Source organism: Camponotus vicinus, unplaced genomic scaffold, assembly GCF_025532165.1.
Source record: "Camponotus vicinus isolate PSW18456_S1 unplaced genomic scaffold, iyCamVici1.0 SCAF_1, whole genome shotgun sequence".
Taxonomy (NCBI): Eukaryota; Metazoa; Arthropoda; class Insecta; order Hymenoptera; family Formicidae; genus Camponotus; species Camponotus vicinus.
Window position 1 is genome coordinate 3,466,307 of NW_028141945.1, and position 18,065 is coordinate 3,484,371.

An 18,065-nucleotide genomic window follows, 5' to 3' on the forward strand; every position below is an offset into this window, starting at 1 on the left:
GGTAAAATTATCAGCAGCGCAGCGAGTTGGTCACGCCATCTATTTTTATGAGAATAACCACTTCGTCGGCAATATAATTTTCACAATATTATCATGGCTTGTGATGTGTTAGGATTCTATTTGGTTAGAATTGATTATAATTCGCGCTGATGCGATATAACTCTGAAACGTAAAATAAAAACACGAAGTTTTACGTGTTCGTGTTTCTCTCTTTTACAATTTTTAATAAATAAATAAAGTCTTTAAAAATGCTGTCGAAATATGTAAACTCAGTATTTACTTATGGAAAATTTATACAGGTTAGATACAGCATCTTTTTCTTTAGAGAACTAAAAAATTTGCAATAACTGATTTGTATCACTTAATTATTATAATATGAAATTTAATAAATTAATAAAGAATCTCTCTAAATATTAAAATGACTCTTCTAAAGAAACATCACTAAAAATCAAATTATTTGATTTCCTTTGTGAAATATACAACTATTTTAAAAATTGTCTATATTAACTTAAATATATATGTAGTTATAATTTTTAAAGCATTTTTTAAATATTATATATAGATATAAATATATTTCATATAGTAAAAGAATCATTTATTCAAGTATAAAAAATTATAATAATACAAGTGTATTAAATGATGAGATATCTAAACGGATATAATTTTATTTCAGAACAAACTATCATTATTTAGTGCTATTAATTATCCTAATGATTTTACACAAGTCAGACATATCAACAAGCATTGGAATCCAAAATTTAAGAAATTAAGAAGAGAAAAAGTTATTAAAATAAATCTTCCAAATTTTAATGAAGATAATGATGATCCTATGAAAATGTATAAGGAACAAATACGATCGCGTATGAAAGAGTTTGGTTTTATCCCTCAAAAAACTTGGCAAGAAAGATCAACATTTATCACCTCTACCCCTACGATTTTTGAAGCCTATATTGCTCCTGAAGGAGATGGAAAATATTCTGCCATGACAAAAGAGGTATTTTCTTTCCTTTTTTTTTAACTCAGTAATATTATTTATATAATATAATTTGGAAAATATAAAATACGTAAGATATATTTTTTATAAAATACATGTTTATTTCCTAATTTTTTACTAAAAAAGTTTCACCAACATTAATTGCTGAGTTTTAATATAATAATTAATATATATAATAAAAATTATATATATATATATATATATATATATATATATATATATATATATGAATTTTTTAAATTATTATTTCGTGATATAGGGAGCAAAACAAAAATTTACATTTTTGGAGAAAAAGGGCAAATCTTTAATGGCTATTAGAAAAATTAAAACGTTTGATGATACATTTAAGACGTCATATTTTATAGAAGAGGCTACAGATATTTATCAAAAGGCACATGAAGCTTTAGCTGCGTAAGACACACAATATATATAATATTCTTATAATTTCCATCATACAAATAATATTAAAAATTAAAAAAATTATGAAAGAATAAAATTATTAATTAAAAAATTATGAAAAATAATGAAAAATTAATAAAATTATTAATTAAAAAATTATGAAAAATGTAAATATTGTCTTTGTTTATTTAGAGTAACGTTATTAAATAAAATAATTGTTTTAATTTCAGAAAAAAGAAAGGAATGTTGATAAAATATGTTACAGAATCAGCATATCCTGTAAGTTCAAAATTTATCTCATATTGCTGCTAACTCAGAATAAACACAAATCTATGTCATAATAATATATATTACGATAATTTTTACATTTTTAGAAAATGATACACAACTTGATGGGTAAAACTATACATTGGAAGTTTTTAGAATCTTTAGAACCAGCTCGTGTTGTCCATGCAAGGACTACAGATGTGATAACAAAGGAAAATGTTTTTGCACAACTTACTGTTCGATTCCACACACAACAGGTAACTTATTACTCTTTGTAATTTACTTTTTTCATTAAATATTAATGATTTCTAAACTAAAAAGCTCCTCTTTCTTTGCAGATATTAGCTGTTTATGATAGATTTGGTCGTTTAATACAAGGAAGCGAGATTCTGAGGAAAGATGTATTAGAATACATAGTATTTGAAAAGCATTTAGCTAATGAATATGGCGCTTGGCGGATTCACGGTAAAATTATACCATCTTGGATGACTCCGACAGACATAGCAGAAAGCACATATGTTTTGAAAAATTCGGAAGAAAAATATGATCCTGAACCTAGTGAACCTCATCCTGTGGAAGCTACCTTAGTAGAAGAAAAGGATACGAAAAATGTGACGAGTGCACAATCTTCATGAATTATAATAAATAGGTATGCTAGATAATGATTGTATTATATATTGTTGGTAAAGTAAAAAATATATCAATTTATATATCAAAATACATTTGGGATTATTTTGTGATTGTAATATAGGAAACAAAACAAAAATTTACACTTTTGGAGAAAAAGATTTATAATGGCCATTAAAAAAAGTTAATCGTTTAATAACACGTTTAAAATATTTTAAAACGTTTATATTTAATAGAAGGCATATTAATAATCAAAATGTATTTGTATTCCAACAAAATTTGATAATAATATATTCACAAAATACATGCATTATTTTTTTCTAAATTTTAATTTTCATTAATGGGGATAATTAATAACAACACTTCAGAATACAAAAAATACTCTTTAAAAGTTTTCTTTGATATTACTCACATACATATGTAGCTACTTATATCATTATGTTTCACAGTATATTACTGTAAATTTATTAAAATTTTAATCATTAATGATAAATAATTTTTATAAATGCATGTGTTTAAATTCCAACTTGTGAATAAATCTTTTGTAGATTACACATAATCACAATTGCTTGAGTTTATAAATGAATACGATTTTTTCGATTATGAAGATAATAAAAGCAATTATCATTCCACAGCACAACACTGCAATTATTAAAGAAACTTGATATATTTCAATCGGTTGCGGCGTATTGTCATCGTAATTCTGTTTATCTTTTTGTCTCAACCAACGATCTCTTAATATATTCAACAGTCCAACTTCCTTTAACTTGAGAATCCTATTCATAAATATTATTTGTTTATATGTCAAATTCTGTAATATGTGATTATGACTATAAAATTGCTTTATAAAGTTGCTTTATAAAACTATAAAACAAACAATATATCGAATATTCTGAAAAATGAAATCGCAGCATCGATCTTTTCTAAATAAATTTTACTTAATAGAGGATCAATTTAATCAATAATTAACTTATTTAGCTTTATGTCTATATGCTATTTGTTTTTATTTATTTTAAAATTATTTAGATATTTAGAAAATTAAAAAATCTAGTTACAATAACAAACATGTATAATAGTTCTTTTCTATTATTCGATTTAACGCAAGTTAGATAAATATTCACATAATGGAAATAGTGATTCATATAATGGAAATTACAAAATTGAAGTAATTTTGCATAGTGTTGCATTCATTTGAGCAAATCATGTTATCACAAATCATTTTATTAAAGAACTCCATGATTTATTGCTGATTCTTATAATTTTTGAAACTTTGTCTAAAATATTATCTTATGCAGATATTTCTTTACCCAAGATCCACTGTCCTTTTGTACTTAAAATTTTTCACAATGCCGGAAGCAATCCATATTTTTACTAAAGGTCTTCCAGTCGGAATTAAATGACACATAGTATGTTCTCTCATTCTGTGATCATCTTCACTTTCGTATATAGCATATTTGTCTTTTTGCGAGAAACATGCCCATTTTTCCATTTTTTCAGTAGTTGATATTATAATCAAGCGTTTTATCTTTCTTGCTTGCACAATTCGCGGATCAGAGTGTCCCTATAAATTTTAAATAGTAAACATTTAATATATAAAATGTTCAACGGTGCATTTCTAAAACATTAAATAATTTTTTAAATACACACATATGTAATATTATTAAACATATATTTATTAAAATACCTTAAACATCATAGCTCCAGTAGAACCTTTTAGACTGACAACGCTATATTTAGTATTAGCTATTAAAGAGGTGAAACTATCGAATGGTGATACATAAACATTCCTCGCCATATAAATGAATAATACAGCACCAAATGCTATGTATATTAAAGAACAAAAAAAACCTAGTGATACTTCTAATATCTTTGATCTTCCATTTAAGAATTCGGGAATGTAGCCTTCATATATAAATATACATGTATATATAACAATTATTATTCTATTACAAATTAAATAATATTATTATATATCACTATATAAATTATTATTATTATCTTACAAATTAATAATGACTTTTTATTTTATCATTGTTATGATTAAATAATATATTTATTTTATAGTGTATTAACTTATTTCTTTTAAGAAGGTTACAGTATATTAATCAATAATTTTTACATACTTTGATTGCAGAGATTTCCAAAGTTATAAAATAAATGTTCGTTGAAAGTCGTGTTTCGGTATTTATCTTTATTCCGTACAAAAATATTCTGCAATTAAAAAGGTGCATACGCTTATTAGTATATGCATTATCAATATAGTGAACCATATTTGCCAAGAGAAAACTCTTAACATCCATTCATTGTCATGTATTATTTCACGACGAATATATAAATGATAACTATGAAATTATTTTACAATTATTATAGTCATCTATATGTAATGTAGTTTATATTAATACATTTTATAACAATGAATTAAAAAAGCAAAAAAAAAACTAAAATTTAAAAACTGATAAATTAAATTGATATACTTGTTTATTCCAAAAGGTACTGTAAAATCAAGAGCCATAAGTCGGTCAACAAACGTATCGACCCTTGGTATTACAATCGTTTCATTGCGAGCAATAATACCTAATAATCCGTCTTTATAAATTCCGTCTTCCTCTGGAACACCCATGCCGTCTACGTTTACTCTCACTGGCTGCAATCTAAAAGAATGAAATATCTTTTGATTATTGTTTGTTGTTAGTTTTGATCTCATAACATGAAAATCTGTTTTTGTGATCTAATTCGTGCAAAGTGCTTACGTAAAATTCAATAATTCGGAAAGAAGAATCCATATTTCACCGTTAACTCCTGTAATCTTTGTATCATTATCGTAAAAATCAAAAAAATACTCTTCCTGAAAAATATAATCGAAGAAATTATCATTCAATCCCTCGTTAATTCATACTTCTTAATAGGTCATTATTTAGTAAGCTACAAGCAATCTCTGTTATAAATTATTTATCTTTTCACGTAAATTTTTACATCTCGATTAAGACTGGAATTTAAGATACCGCAATTTAAAATGTTATAATTTAAAAAATTTTATATGAAGATAAAATAATAATAAGTTATTATGCTTTTATTAATTAACAAATATTGAAAAAATAATATTAACCAAAAGTATACATATATATTTTTTCTTTTTATACCTTGAAAGATGTTACGGTTAAATTCTGCAGTTGAAAATTGTGAGTCTCGAGTGCTCGGCTCTGTCTGTAACGTTCTTGTTGTATCATTGCAAAAATCGGTACACTGGAAATCGGCACAAAAGTCTTTTGCATTTTATTCCAAATAATACCATTCATTGTCTCAGACGATGGAATTTTATACAATATAATCAGAAACAATAGCCGTTTCATAAAAATATATTGTTAACACTTACAAAATTTATAAGGTTCTTGCTTTGGTAGCAAGACTCGAATTATTTACAATTTACATATCCGCTAATATTCAAGATCAATATCCAAGAAAAAAAATGATCATTATTAGATTGATTTCCGTGATAGATGAAAGGTATGTCATTATGTCACTTTAGATAAGATCTTTTTTCTTTTTCTTTTTTTTTCTTTGAAAAATTGCGTTATGCGTACATGTCAAAACATAATCTTTAGATTATTTTATCTATTTTTATCTATATTTCTATTTTCTATATTTTATTTAATATATACAAAAATAGTTGTATATAAAAAGTACAAGTATATAAAAATGAAATAATAACAATGAATAAAATAAAATCAATGTATAAAAATACATAATCTATTCAATATTTGCTTTTAGAATCATTATTTTTGATCGGAAAAAAGATCTCATATCAGGGATTTTATATTATATCTATATAATTTATCGTGATATCAATCAATTTTCTAATCAATTTTAATCGTTATTACGATTTGCGGAATTCTGCTTCGACTATTGCATTTAAAGAGACACATTAATATGTTATCATAAAAGTCTAATTGCGGACATTGAAGATAATAGAAATCAATTTTACGTATCGAAATATTCAATATAAATGTAACATGAATAATTATATACATACAAAGTCTTGAATTGTGAAAAGCGTTAGATATATATTTTATTAAAAAGCATAAATTATGACATATACATTTTTCACATAATTTCAATTGCTTGATATATAATTATTGTTTGTGTCTATGTTTCTTATAATCATATCTTTTTATTAAAATATATTAAATATATATATTAGAAATGCGAATCTATTTTAAAGTTCTATCTATTTTAAAGTTCTTTTTGACCACAATATATAAAAGTTTGCATTTAAATTTGCAATGAATATAAATGCAATATTAAAATCTTATTTATTACATGTTTCTATAAACTACTTGATATTAGAAACTATTATTTATTATGAAATTAAAGAAGAAAAATTAATTAATTGAAAAGATATAAGAAGAAAAAAATTTTTATTATTGAAAAAGTTATATACATATTATTCAGTTTTTTTTTAATTATAGTTATGTAATATATTTTTTCTATTCTAAGTGTATCCAAAATTTATTTACGTACGTCTATGCAAGACGTTTTTTATTTCATAATAGTACATTATGTTTTCTAAAAGGAGTATCGCAAATGATATAAGCGTTCCCCAAAAGAGTATTAGAAAAATTAGATAAACTTGATGCAAGTCGATCATCTTGAACTGTATTTCTTCTATTTCCTCTAATTTTATATCCAGCCAACGATCTTTAAGAGCGTCCATCAGTCCAACTTCATTAAATTTGATGAGTCTGGAAAATACATCTTGACGATGAAAAAACATGTGATATCTATTAATTAGACTAATAATTCCTTAAATGATCAATGTATTGAAATTCTAATGTTTATATTTGTGCAATACTTACGCGTAATCTATATTTTTTTTGTAAGGATAATGCTTCTGAAATCCAAATGATATATAAGTCTCGTTGTAATTACCAATAGCTGTGAGCGGGCAATCGTTTTTTTTATTCAATGCCATAAATCGATCGTCAATCTCAAACATTGCATATTTCTTTATATTACTGCAAATTGTGTTATGCATATCCTCTGCAATATCTATGAATTGAACACGCTCAAGTAGATTTTTACCATTCGTGTTATTTGCATATTTATCCTAAAATAATAAGTGATAATTTAAAATGTACATGTTGTTGTTTCTAATTTATTTTTTAATTGGTTTGTAGAAAATATTTAACACGCATATAATAAAATATTCTAAATGTTTTTTATATAATTATATAATTTATTATATAATATTTTTCTAAAAATCATTTTGCAAAATATTATTTATATTATATTTTACAAATATATATATATATATATATATATATATATATATATACATATATATTATCTGTTAGAATATAAATATATAACTCTCGAATGATTATAATATGAAAATTTCTTTCGATATCGTATGAAAATTAATTTTGCTACAGACGTTTAACAGATTATATTTATTAATTAAAATTCCTACATTTTAATCGAAAAAAAAATTTATGTAAATAATTTTTAATATTTACGTTAAGATAATAGTAAATGATGGAGCCACGAAATGCTAACAGGATTTTCTTTGTATTGGAAAAAAAAGTATCTACATCCTTAAATGGTAGTATCGTTTCTTTAACCGTCATGCGATATATGAGATGAGAACTAAAAGCTAACAATACCAGCCATGCGAATATACTTTTTGATATTGACAAAATCTTAAACTTGTTGTAAAAAGCATCAGGTATGTATCCTATAAAAAAACATAGATTATCATAATTCATCTTCTCGTAGCTTTAATTGCTCTGTAAACTGTAATGCGTAATTATTTATAACTGGAAGTTTCCTTTTACTTTATTACATTTTACGTTGTTAAAAAATTCTATTAATAAAGAGTTTTGATAAAATTATTTTGTCGAAAAGATTAATGCGTTTTTACTTAATTTTCTTAATTGTATTATGTACCTTGTGCGCACATCATGGCGAAAGAATGGAAAAAATGATCATTTAGACTAAAATTTACGGAAATTTTATTTTTGAGCTTGTAATCCATCGGTAATTTTTGCAGAAAATAACCGACGAAACTTAGGATAATAAACAGGAATATTATAGAATACCATGTTTTTGGGCAAAATAGCGTAAATACCCATGTATTACCAAATTGCAATTCCGATTGAGTATAAATGTGAAATCTGAAATGTCAATTCATTAACAATCCATTATTATACTACAGATAATAAAAAAATATAAAACGATATTTCTTTTTACATCATTTTGTTTTTCACTCGATTGTACAGGAAAATTTCAAATAATAATTTAGAAATGCCGCATTGAAAACAATTTCTCAGTAATTTATTATCAAATGCATATTGACGTAAAATCTCACTGGCTTTTCCAAAGAGGTCCTGTATAATCCAAGATATCCATACGATTTATAAAATATCCAGTTCTCATGATTGCCTGTGCTTCATTTCGCACTAGCATACCAATTATGCCGGTATAACTGCCGTTCTTAAGCCTCTCACCAAAATTTCGATTAGTCGTTTTCATTGGAATAAATCTGAAAAATGCGATAATTTAATTAATGATTAATTCATGATTAATAAATTCCCCATTGTGCGATTAAATGAATGCACAATATTTCAAAAATAAGTGTACTGTTATTATTCAGTGATATATGAAAAAAAATTTATCGTTACATACGTGAAATTGAGATAATCCGCAAGAAGATACCATATTTCGCCACAAATACCATTAACTCTTGTGTCATTGTCATAAAACATTACCATATTTTTTTCCTATAATCAAAAAAACTTTTTTTATAATAGAAATACATTATTATAAATATATGTTTTTCAATATTGTAACATATACTCTTATTACAATATTATAACATAAAGAATTAAAACTTTGCGAATTTTGGTACTGTTGATCTCTTTAGAATCACCTCGCACCTCATAATATACAGCTCTTACTATTTCATTTTTCATGTCACTTATCATTTCACGTTTGGCTAAATTTTCCTTTTGCAGAGCAGCAAATTGCGGGATACTAGACAATTGCACAAATTCCTGCTTTTGTTTCAACCAAATTATTCCGCTCACAGCACAACAGCCAATGATTGCAAGTTGAAAAACCATAATTGTTAATATGCATTTCTCAATCATTTTCGTAAATTTTTAAGCGTTAATCCAATTTTACGTCGATCATGCAACATGAAGTTTACATAACTGAGAATATATTAAGTTGCAATTTTTAACAAGATATTACGATATGGTTTATTATTTCCTTTCATATAACTTTTAATGCATAGTTATTACGAGATCGTCGAAGATTGATATCACGTAATCACTTTTCTCGATTAATGGATGTCAGATATTAATCGCATTCATCGGTAATAATTTATTTTAATGGTATTCAAACCGTGACCAGTAATGTCTTATTTTGTCTGTCAATCAAATATATTTGCTATTTTTTTATAAACATACTTTTAAAAATATATTTTTTTATAAATATTCAAAATGATTGATGTTAATCTTTCACAATTTGGTTCTTTCAGAAATGTACAGAATTCTTTCAGTAATATGTCATTTAAGACCGGGATTTAAGACAATTCAAATTCGCAATTTCAAATGTTATAATTTCAAAAATTTTACATAAAAATAGAATAATATAAATTATTATGTTTTTATTAATTAATAAATATTGAAGAAATAATATTAACGAAAAGTATATATATATTTTTGTACCTTATAGTTAAATTTTACAGTTAAAAATTGTGGGTCTCGCGTGCTCGACTCTGTGATGTTCTTATTGTATCATTGTAAAATTCGGTACACTGGACATCGGCACAAAAGTCTTTTGCATTTTATTCCAAATAATACCGTTCATTGTCTTAGACGATGGAATTCTATAAAATACAATCAATACAAGAAATAATAATCGTTTTATAAAAAAATATATTGTTAACGTTTACAAAACTTATAAAGTTCTTATTTTGGTACCAAGGCAGAATTACAATTTACATATCCACAATATTCAAGATCAATATCTAAGAAAAAAGTGACCAAGTGACCCATTGATTTTCTGTGATAGGTGAAACAAGATATGTCATTGTGTCATTTTAGATAAGATCTATTTCTTTTGAAAAATTGCGTTATGCGTACATGTCAAATCATATTCTTTAGATTCTTTTATCTATATATTTCTATTTTCTACATTTTATTAAATATATACAAAAATAGTTGTATATTGCAAATATATAAAAATAAAACAAGTAATAACAATGAGTAAAATAAAATCACTGTATAAAAATATTCATTATTTACTTTTAAAATCTTTATTTTTGATCGGGAGAAATATCTCACAAATCGAGGATTTTATATTATATCTATATATAATTTATCGTGACTAATCAATTTTAATCGTTATCACGATTTGCGGAATTTTGCTTCGATTGTATTTAAAGACATTAATATGTTATCACAAAACTTTAATGCATGTATTGAAGGCAATAGAGGTCAATTTTATATGTCGTAATTTTCAATAAAAATGCAACATGAATAATTATACAGGGTGATTCTGAACAAACGTTTATCTTTAAAATATCAAATTCTTGAATGAATTCTAAGATGATTTTTCCTCTTGCAAAATTTTGCCCGGAGCTTAGTTTTTATACTATAAAGGAAAATAGTTAACTACTTACGGAACGAGTACAAGAGGTAGGCAGGGACGACGCGATATAGGCGATTACGTGGGCGCACTCGCCGCGATCAGCTGATTGCTATACGCGATGACTGTAACAATCAGTGTGTGTGTGAGAATGTGTATGCACGCGCGCGCGCGCACACACACACACACACACACACACACTGATCGCGTATGATATATATATATATATATATCACGTCGAGGGAGATCATTATTTTTTGCATATTCTCAATTTTTGTCATCATGTATTTTTCTAACTAAACCTTAAATTAAAATTCTATTAAAGTAAACTCTACCTAAAATTAACTAAAGAATGTGACTTTATTAATATTTTATTCCCATAAGCCTTAGTTTGCGAAAAATCCTTTATTTTCAATCGTTTATAACTCGAAAACTATTAGTGCCGCGACATTTTCGCTAAGGAAAAATCGTTTTTAAATTGGCCAGAGAATCTGCCTTTAAAATATCAAGTGTTAGTTTCGGGACACCCTGTATATACATATATCACTAAAATGTTACAAATGTTACGTGCGAATTAGGTCCTTCTGCTATGTGGTATAACACAAGAAAAAATACAATTGCAAAAATATATCACGCCGAAGACGATCATGATGTACAAGTAATGAGTATAAATCGGGGCGTAATTACTTACAATGATTTAATGTATCGCAGCGACGGCTGTTTGTCGAAAAAAATATTTCGTGTGCTTTATTTATTTGAGTAAATATCGATGCGAAATATTTATGTAAACCATTATCTCATAATATATATTTCCAATGAATGTCATGTAATAATATTATATTTTAATACTTTTCTGCTGCGTAGCGTATAAATATGATATTTGTGTGACCATCGATGATTTATTGAAATCTTTATTGTTCGTGCGCATGCGAGGTTAATCTTTTTAAAGATATCGCGGACAACCGTGAAATACAACGAGCGTTTTTTCTCGCGTTACATTCTCGGCATAATTAAATGCGCCTGCCATTAAAATTGGAAGTTTCGTGTAAAGTGCCGCGTGCACATTAATTATATTCGAATGTGATCAGTGTAGTTATAATTAATTAATTTCATTTGCGAATGTATGCTTAATTGTAATTAATTATTTTTTTAATGCCACAAAGGAGTGACAAGTGAAATAAGAGAAAAGTAATGAGGAGCTGTAACTATGATAACAACAAAGCAATCATGAGGTGAATAATTTATTATTTATTTATTATTATTTATAAAATATTCGATAAAAGACAAATTTTAATGCACGCAATAATTACTTCTTGAAATATTAAATATAGTTTGAACTTTTCTTAACTTAAATTAAATAAATATATTTGTGTATTCTACAGATCAATGTTCTGTAATACGCTGTGTAACTCCATAATGCGATACTGCACCGGTGATTTTAAATTGTTTTTTTCCCTTTAATTATGAAATAATTATCGATTTATGAAAATTTTTTTATCAGATATACATATATATGGAATGTGTGTATCCATAAAAAAAATATTAGACACACGAATCTAATATTTTCAAATATCTTTTTGATCACTATATATATAAAAGTTTGCATTTAAATTTACAATATATATATATATATATGTGTGTATATATATACATATATGTATATATGTATACAGGGTGTCCCAGACCACCCGTACACTCCTTTTAAAATGAAAATAAATGGCTTTTGTCAAAAATCGCGAACAATTTTTAAGTAAATCAGGTACGCTCTATCAAATGGTGATATTTTCAACTTTTGATTCCGATCGGAAATACGCCATCCGGATTGGAAGTTGAATTTTTTAAGGGGAACATGGTACTTTTTATTACAGATTCGAATTGTACGTGAAAAAATAAGAAACTTTTGTATCAAACGTTTTTTCTGAAAGTGCCTCTGTCAATCTTAAAATTGACCTTGAAAGTAACTGTGATGAACTTTCAATAATTAATATTTCTATTATTATTACAAAAATCGTTACATGGAATAGGATTTCTTTATTTAATTTACTGCGCTCTACCTCCTCACAAGTGCGTGAGCTCATGCTCAGGGACACCCTGTATATATAGGGTGTTCGGAAATTCAATCGACAAATTTTCAGAGATTGTCGGGGGCACCATAAGAATCATTTTTTGCAAATGAACCTGGGGTCGGAAACGTGTCATTACATCGCTACGGACATGGAGTGTTCGAAAGAGTCAGGACCTCGAAATATCACAAAAAATAGAAGTTTTACAAAAATTGTTTCAAACAAAAGTTGTAGGGTGTAAAAAGATCTATTTACTGGCGCCATGTGTTTGACCTTGGATGGCGTCGCCAAGGTCACGACAAGGCCACCTTGAATTTTTTAAATGGAACCCTCCACTTTTTATTGCATATTTTTGTAGCCCTTCTCGAGATCTTTCCAAAGCACTAATTTTACCAACTTTAAGTAAGCTGTTTCGAAGTTATTGAAGTTATAAAGTTTTTCCTGATAAGTCGACGACTGTAGCTATTGTATTATTATCCGCGAATGAAGGTAGAAGTGGTAAATGATGGTGGATCTACTTTTATAACTGATCGATGCGTATGATATTTTGGGTCATTTTTTATTACAGACATTCGAGCAAATAAAAACCTTCATTTTTTTGTAGACTTGAGTTTGTACTCCAAACAATACTGTTGTGCACTGTTGTTAAAGCACGTATCCGATTGAAATCATCATCTAGAAAATAAAGTATTTTATTTCTGATTTCTCTAATATGCAATAAAAAGTGGAAGGTTCCATTTCAAAAATTCAAGGTGGCCTTGTCGTGACCTTGGCGACGCCATCCAAGGTCAAACACATGGCGCCAGTAAATAGATCTTTTTACACCCTACAACTTTTGTTTGAAACAATTTTTTGTAAAACTTCTATTTTTTGTGATATTTCGAGGTCCCGACTCTTTCGAACACTCCGTATGCCGTAGCGATGTAATGACACGTTTCCGACCCCAGGTTCATTTGCAAAAAATGATTCTTATGGCGCCCCCGACAATCTCTGAAAATTTGTCGATTGAATTTCCGAACACCCTGTATATATAATACTATAATATATATAATAACATCTCATTTGTTATGTATTTCTATAAATTATTTGATATTAGAAGCTATTATTTATAATGAATCATATTCAAAATATTAAAAATTATATTTAAGAACATAATGAAAGTTAATGTTAAAAATATTATTGATATATAAAACTCACAAATCCTCATGGTGTCTTAAAGTGAGCAGATTAAATTAAGTTAAATATTTAAGCTTAGAATATATGTGATTATTAATATGCATATAAAGATGTACACATACAAGTAATTTAGACATTATTTTTATTTATGCATTATTTACTAGGTTGGTCATTTAATCCCATAAAAAATATTTTTACAACTTTAATATAATTGGTATAAAGTTATGATCAATGATAAAATATTTTTGTTAGAAAAAGGAATTGTTTAAACTTGTGAAAAATCTGAAAAGATAAAAATATTAAGCATCTTCTAAATTCTCATTCTTTATAAACAGAATCGAATATTTAATTTACTAAATACTTGCCAATAAAGTAAAATTAAAATGAATAAGAGAGAGATTATATATTAAAGATTGGAAAAATTAATTAATTAAAAGGTATAAGAGGGAAAAAAATTTTTATTATTATTAAAAATTTTATTAATATTGAAAAAATTATACACGTATTATTCAGTTTTTTTAAATTCTAATTATATAATTTATTTTCTAATTACATATAGTATATCTAAAATATTTGTTTAAGTACATCTCTATATAGAACGTTTTCTTTTTTCGTAATAGTATATTATGTTTTCTAAAACAAGTATCACAAGTGATATAAGCGTTCCCCAACATAGTATCAGAAAAATTAGATAGACTTGATGCAAGTCGATCATCTTGAACTGTATTTCTTCTATATTCTTATATTCCTCCATTCTTATATTCATCCAACGATCTTTAAGAGCATCCATCAGTCCAACTTCGTTAAATTTAATGAGTCTGAAAAATGCAAATTGACGATGAAAAAATATGTAGTATCTATTAATTAAACTAATAATTTTATAAATGATAAATATATGTAAATCCTGATGTTTATGGTTGTGCAATACTTACGCATAATCTATAGTTTTCTTGTAGGGATAATTTTTCTGAAATCCAAATGATATATAAGTTTCGTTGTAATTACCAACGGCTAAGAGCGGACAGCCGTTTCTATTTAATGCCATAAATCGATCATCAATCTCGTACATTGCATATTTCTTCATATTATCGCAAATTGTGTTATGCATATCCTCTGCAATATCTATGAATTGAACACGCTCAAGTAGATTTTTACCATTCGTGTTATTTGCATATTTATCCTAAAATAATAAGTGATAAATTGTATTTAAAATGTATATGTTGTTTTTAATTTGTTTTTTGTAGAAATTATTTAATATACGCATGTAATAAAAAATTCTAAATATTTTTTATATGTAATCTATATTATATGATATTTTTCTCCCGGAATTTATGATGAGTCATTACGTATATTTTTAAAATATAATTTATGTTATATTTTATACACACACACATACGCACTATATATATATATATATATATATATATATATATATATATATATATGTTACATGTTATATGTATAATCATATGTATAATCATATTCGAGAGTTTTATATATATATATATATATATATATATATATATATATATATATGTGTGTGTGTGTATGTATAAAAAACTCTCGAATATGATTATAATATGAAAATTTCTTTCGATTACATAAAAATTAATCTTGCTACAAACAAGTTTAATTTACTATACTTATTAATTAAAATTTCTATATTTTACTCGAAAAAAAGTAAATTTATGTAAATTATTTTCGATATTTACGTGAAGATAATAGTAGATGTTGGAGCCACGAAATGCTAACAAGATTTTTTTTGTATTGGAAAAAAGAGTATCTAAATCATTAAATGATAGCGTCGTTTCTTTAATCGTCATACGATATATGAGGTGAGAACTAAAAGCTAACAATACCAGCCATGCGAATATACTTTTTGATATTGATAAAATTTTAAACTTGTTGTAAAAAGCATCAGGTATATATCCTATAAAAAAGCATAGATTATCATGATTCATCTTTTCTTCAACTTTAATTGTTCTGTAAATTGTAATGCATAATTATTATTTAGATTTGTAGCTGAAAGTTTCCTTTTGCTTCATTGCATTTTACATTTGTTAAAAAATTCTATTGATAAGAAATTTTGATAAAATTATATTGTCAACAAGATAAAATGCGTTTTTATATATAATTTTCATAACTGTATTATGTACCTTGTCCGCACATCATGGCGAAAGAATGGAAAAAATGATCACTTAGATTGAAATTTACGGAAATTTCTTTTTTGAGTTTATAATCCATCGGTATTTTTTGCAGAAAATAACCGACAAAACTTAGGATAATAAACAGAAATACTATAGAATACCATGTTTTTGGACAAAATAGCGTAAATACCCATGTATTATCAAATTGCCAATCTGGATGAATATAAATGTGATATCTGAAACGTAAATTCATTAACAATCCACTATTATACTACAGATATTAAAAAAAATATAAAACAATATTTATTATTTCATCTTTATGCCTTCCATCCGATTGTACAAAAAAAATTTCAAATAATAATTCAGAAATGTGCATTGAAAACGAGCAATTTCTCAATACTTTATATATTATTAAATTATATTGAAATAAAATCTCACTGGCTTTTCCAAAGAACCATTGTGTAATCCAAGACATCCATGCAACTTATAAAGTACCCACTTCTCATGATTGCCTGTGCTTCATTTCGTGCTACCATACCTATTACGCCAGTATAGCTGCCGTTCTTTAGCTTCTCGCCAAAATCTCGATTAGTCGTTTTCATTGGGATAAATCTGAAAAATGCGATAATTTGATTAATGATTAATTTATAATTAATAAATTCTTGTCTCATTGCGCGAATAAGTAAGTGCATCTATTAAATATAAATGTAGTATTTAACTATTTACTGATAAAAAAAGATTTATCGTAACGTACGTAAAATTGAGGTAATCTGCAAGAAGATACCATAAATCGCCGCAAATACCATTAACTTTCGTATCATTATCATAAAACATTATCATGTTTTTTTCCTATAAATAAAATAAAATTTTTTTACAATAGAAAGAAATTATTATAAATATACGTTTCCAATATTGTAACAGTATCATATATTCTCTTATGACAATATTATAACATAAAGTATTAAAACATAATTCTTTATGATATAAAGAATTAAAAATTTGCGGATTTTGGAATTCTTTAGAATCATTTAGAATTATTTCAATTCATTACCTCATAATATACAGCTCTTACTATTTCGTTTTTCATATCACGTATTTTTATCGCTCGACGTTTGGCTAAATTTTCTTTTTGAAGAGCAGCAAATTGCGGGATACTAGACAACTGCACAAATTCTTGCCTTTGTTTTAACCAGATTATTCCGCTCACAGCACAACAGCCAATGATTGCAAATTGAAAAACTGTAATCGTTAACATGCATCGCTCAACCATTTTCGCGAATTTTTAAGTTTTAGTTCAATTTTATGTCAACCATGGAGTATAACTGGAATATAACATGGAGTATAACTGAGAAAATGTTAGATTGTAATTTTTAACAGAATATTACGGTACGGTTTATTATTTCCTTCCATATGACTTATAATGCACAGTTATTACAAGATCGTTGAAGATTGATATCACATAATCACTTTTCTGGATTGATGGACGTCAGACAGTAATCGCATTCATCGATAATAATTTAGTTTAATGATGTTTAAATCATGATCAGAAACACATTATTTTGTCAGCCAATCAAATGTATTTGCCATTTTTTTATAAATATACTTTTTAAAAATATGCTTTTTATAAATATTATTTAAATGATTGATTTTAATCTTTCTCAAATGTAATATGTCTGTTCTTTTATAAAGTGTTTGGACAAATTTAATACAGATATAATATAATATCACATCATTACGTAATGC

General features: G+C 26.0%; 5 protein-coding genes across 8 annotated transcripts in view; 2 read left to right on the forward strand and 3 right to left on the reverse strand.

The window, feature by feature from the left end:
* Positions 1-85: 85 nt before the first annotated feature.
* On the forward strand, positions 86-4,932 carry Mrpl45 (mitochondrial ribosomal protein L45). Of its 4 annotated transcripts, none has more exons than XM_083092811.1 (7): positions 86-299; positions 674-994; positions 1,254-1,405; positions 1,624-1,672; positions 1,768-1,917; positions 1,999-2,309; positions 4,778-4,932. In XM_083092811.1, exons 1-6 carry the CDS (start codon positions 249-251, stop codon positions 2,293-2,295), a joined length of 1,020 nt encoding a protein of 339 aa, XP_082948937.1. In that variant the 5' UTR covers positions 86-248; the 3' UTR covers positions 2,296-2,309; positions 4,778-4,932. The 4 variants fall into 4 exon arrangements, with proteins under 4 accessions (XP_082948937.1, XP_082948927.1, XP_082948918.1 ...); XM_083092801.1 differs by lacking the exon at positions 4,778-4,932 and adding an exon at positions 2,923-3,068; XM_083092792.1 differs by lacking the exon at positions 4,778-4,932 and adding an exon at positions 2,412-2,557.
* Positions 2,642-5,583, reverse strand: LOC145975923 (uncharacterized). Its single transcript, XM_083106694.1, has 6 exons — positions 5,428-5,583; positions 5,038-5,132; positions 4,762-4,938; positions 3,972-4,161; positions 3,595-3,848; positions 2,642-3,063 (listed from the first exon to the last, which is right to left on the reverse strand). Exons 1-6 carry the CDS (start codon positions 5,581-5,583, stop codon positions 2,847-2,849), a joined length of 1,089 nt encoding a protein of 362 aa, XP_082962820.1. The 3' UTR covers positions 2,642-2,846.
* Positions 5,584-6,781: 1,198 nt separating this feature from the next.
* LOC145967725 (glutamate receptor ionotropic, kainate glr-3-like) lies at positions 6,782-9,613 on the reverse strand. Its single transcript, XM_083092680.1, has 7 exons — positions 9,220-9,613; positions 8,969-9,063; positions 8,652-8,825; positions 8,231-8,457; positions 7,801-8,018; positions 7,141-7,391; positions 6,782-7,026 (listed from the first exon to the last, which is right to left on the reverse strand). The coding sequence occupies exons 1-7, from the start codon at positions 9,430-9,432 to the stop codon at positions 6,798-6,800; spliced, it is 1,407 nt and encodes a 468-aa protein (XP_082948806.1). The 5' UTR covers positions 9,433-9,613; the 3' UTR covers positions 6,782-6,797.
* A 2,284-nt stretch (positions 9,614-11,897) lies between these two features.
* LOC145967592 (uncharacterized) overlaps positions 11,898-18,065 on the forward strand; it is a 224,121-nt gene continuing 217,953 nt past the window's right edge. Inside the window, exon 1 of the mRNA XM_083092658.1 lies at positions 11,898-12,168. The gene's annotated coding sequence lies outside the window, so the exon portion shown is untranslated. The remainder of the gene's footprint in view (positions 12,169-18,065) is intronic.
* LOC145975932 (glutamate receptor ionotropic, kainate glr-3-like) lies at positions 14,765-17,162 on the reverse strand. Its single transcript, XM_083106701.1, has 6 exons — positions 17,077-17,162; positions 16,761-16,934; positions 16,332-16,558; positions 15,888-16,105; positions 15,108-15,355; positions 14,765-14,993 (listed from the first exon to the last, which is right to left on the reverse strand). The coding sequence occupies exons 1-6, from the start codon at positions 17,160-17,162 to the stop codon at positions 14,765-14,767; spliced, it is 1,182 nt and encodes a 393-aa protein (XP_082962827.1).

What these genes read in the sequence shown, in the direction of transcription:
- Mrpl45 (XM_083092811.1), top strand. Translation starts at nt 249, where the DNA reads ATGCTGTCGAAATATGTAAACTCAGTATTTACTTATGGAAAATTTATA. An exon ending in ATTCTGCCATGACAAAAGAG is followed by an intron (nt 995 to 1,253) that starts GTATTTTCTTTC and finishes TTCGTGATATAG; the next exon opens with GGAGCAAAACAAAAATTTAC. An exon ending in TTACAGAATCAGCATATCCT is followed by an intron (nt 1,673 to 1,767) that starts GTAAGTTCAAAA and finishes TTACATTTTTAG; the next exon opens with AAAATGATACACAACTTGAT.
- LOC145975923 (XM_083106694.1), bottom strand. Translation starts at nt 5,583, where the DNA reads ATGAATGGTATTATTTGGAATAAAATGCAAAAGACTTTTGTGCCGATT. An exon ending in TCCGAATTATTGAATTTTAC is followed by an intron (nt 4,939 to 5,037) that starts GTAAGCACTTTG and finishes TCATTCTTTTAG; the next exon opens with ATTGCAGCCAGTGAGAGTAA. An exon ending in CTGGAGCTATGATGTTTAAG is followed by an intron (nt 3,849 to 3,971) that starts GTATTTTAATAA and finishes TAAAATTTATAG; the next exon opens with GGACACTCTGATCCGCGAAT.
- LOC145967725 (XM_083092680.1), bottom strand. Translation starts at nt 9,432, where the DNA reads ATGATTGAGAAATGCATATTAACAATTATGGTTTTTCAACTTGCAATC. An exon ending in TAAGAGCTGTATATTATGAG is followed by an intron (nt 9,064 to 9,219) that starts GTGCGAGGTGAT and finishes TTTTGATTATAG; the next exon opens with GAAAAAAATATGGTAATGTT. An exon ending in GGACCTCTTTGGAAAAGCCA is followed by an intron (nt 8,458 to 8,651) that starts GTGAGATTTTAC and finishes TTGACATTTCAG; the next exon opens with ATTTCACATTTATACTCAAT.
- LOC145975932 (XM_083106701.1), bottom strand. Translation starts at nt 17,162, where the DNA reads ATGATAATGTTTTATGATAATGATACGAAAGTTAATGGTATTTGCGGC. An exon ending in GCAGATTACCTCAATTTTAC is followed by an intron (nt 16,935 to 17,076) that starts GTACGTTACGAT and finishes CGCATTTTTCAG; the next exon opens with ATTTATCCCAATGAAAACGA. An exon ending in ATGGTTCTTTGGAAAAGCCA is followed by an intron (nt 16,559 to 16,760) that starts GTGAGATTTTAT and finishes TTTACGTTTCAG; the next exon opens with ATATCACATTTATATTCATC.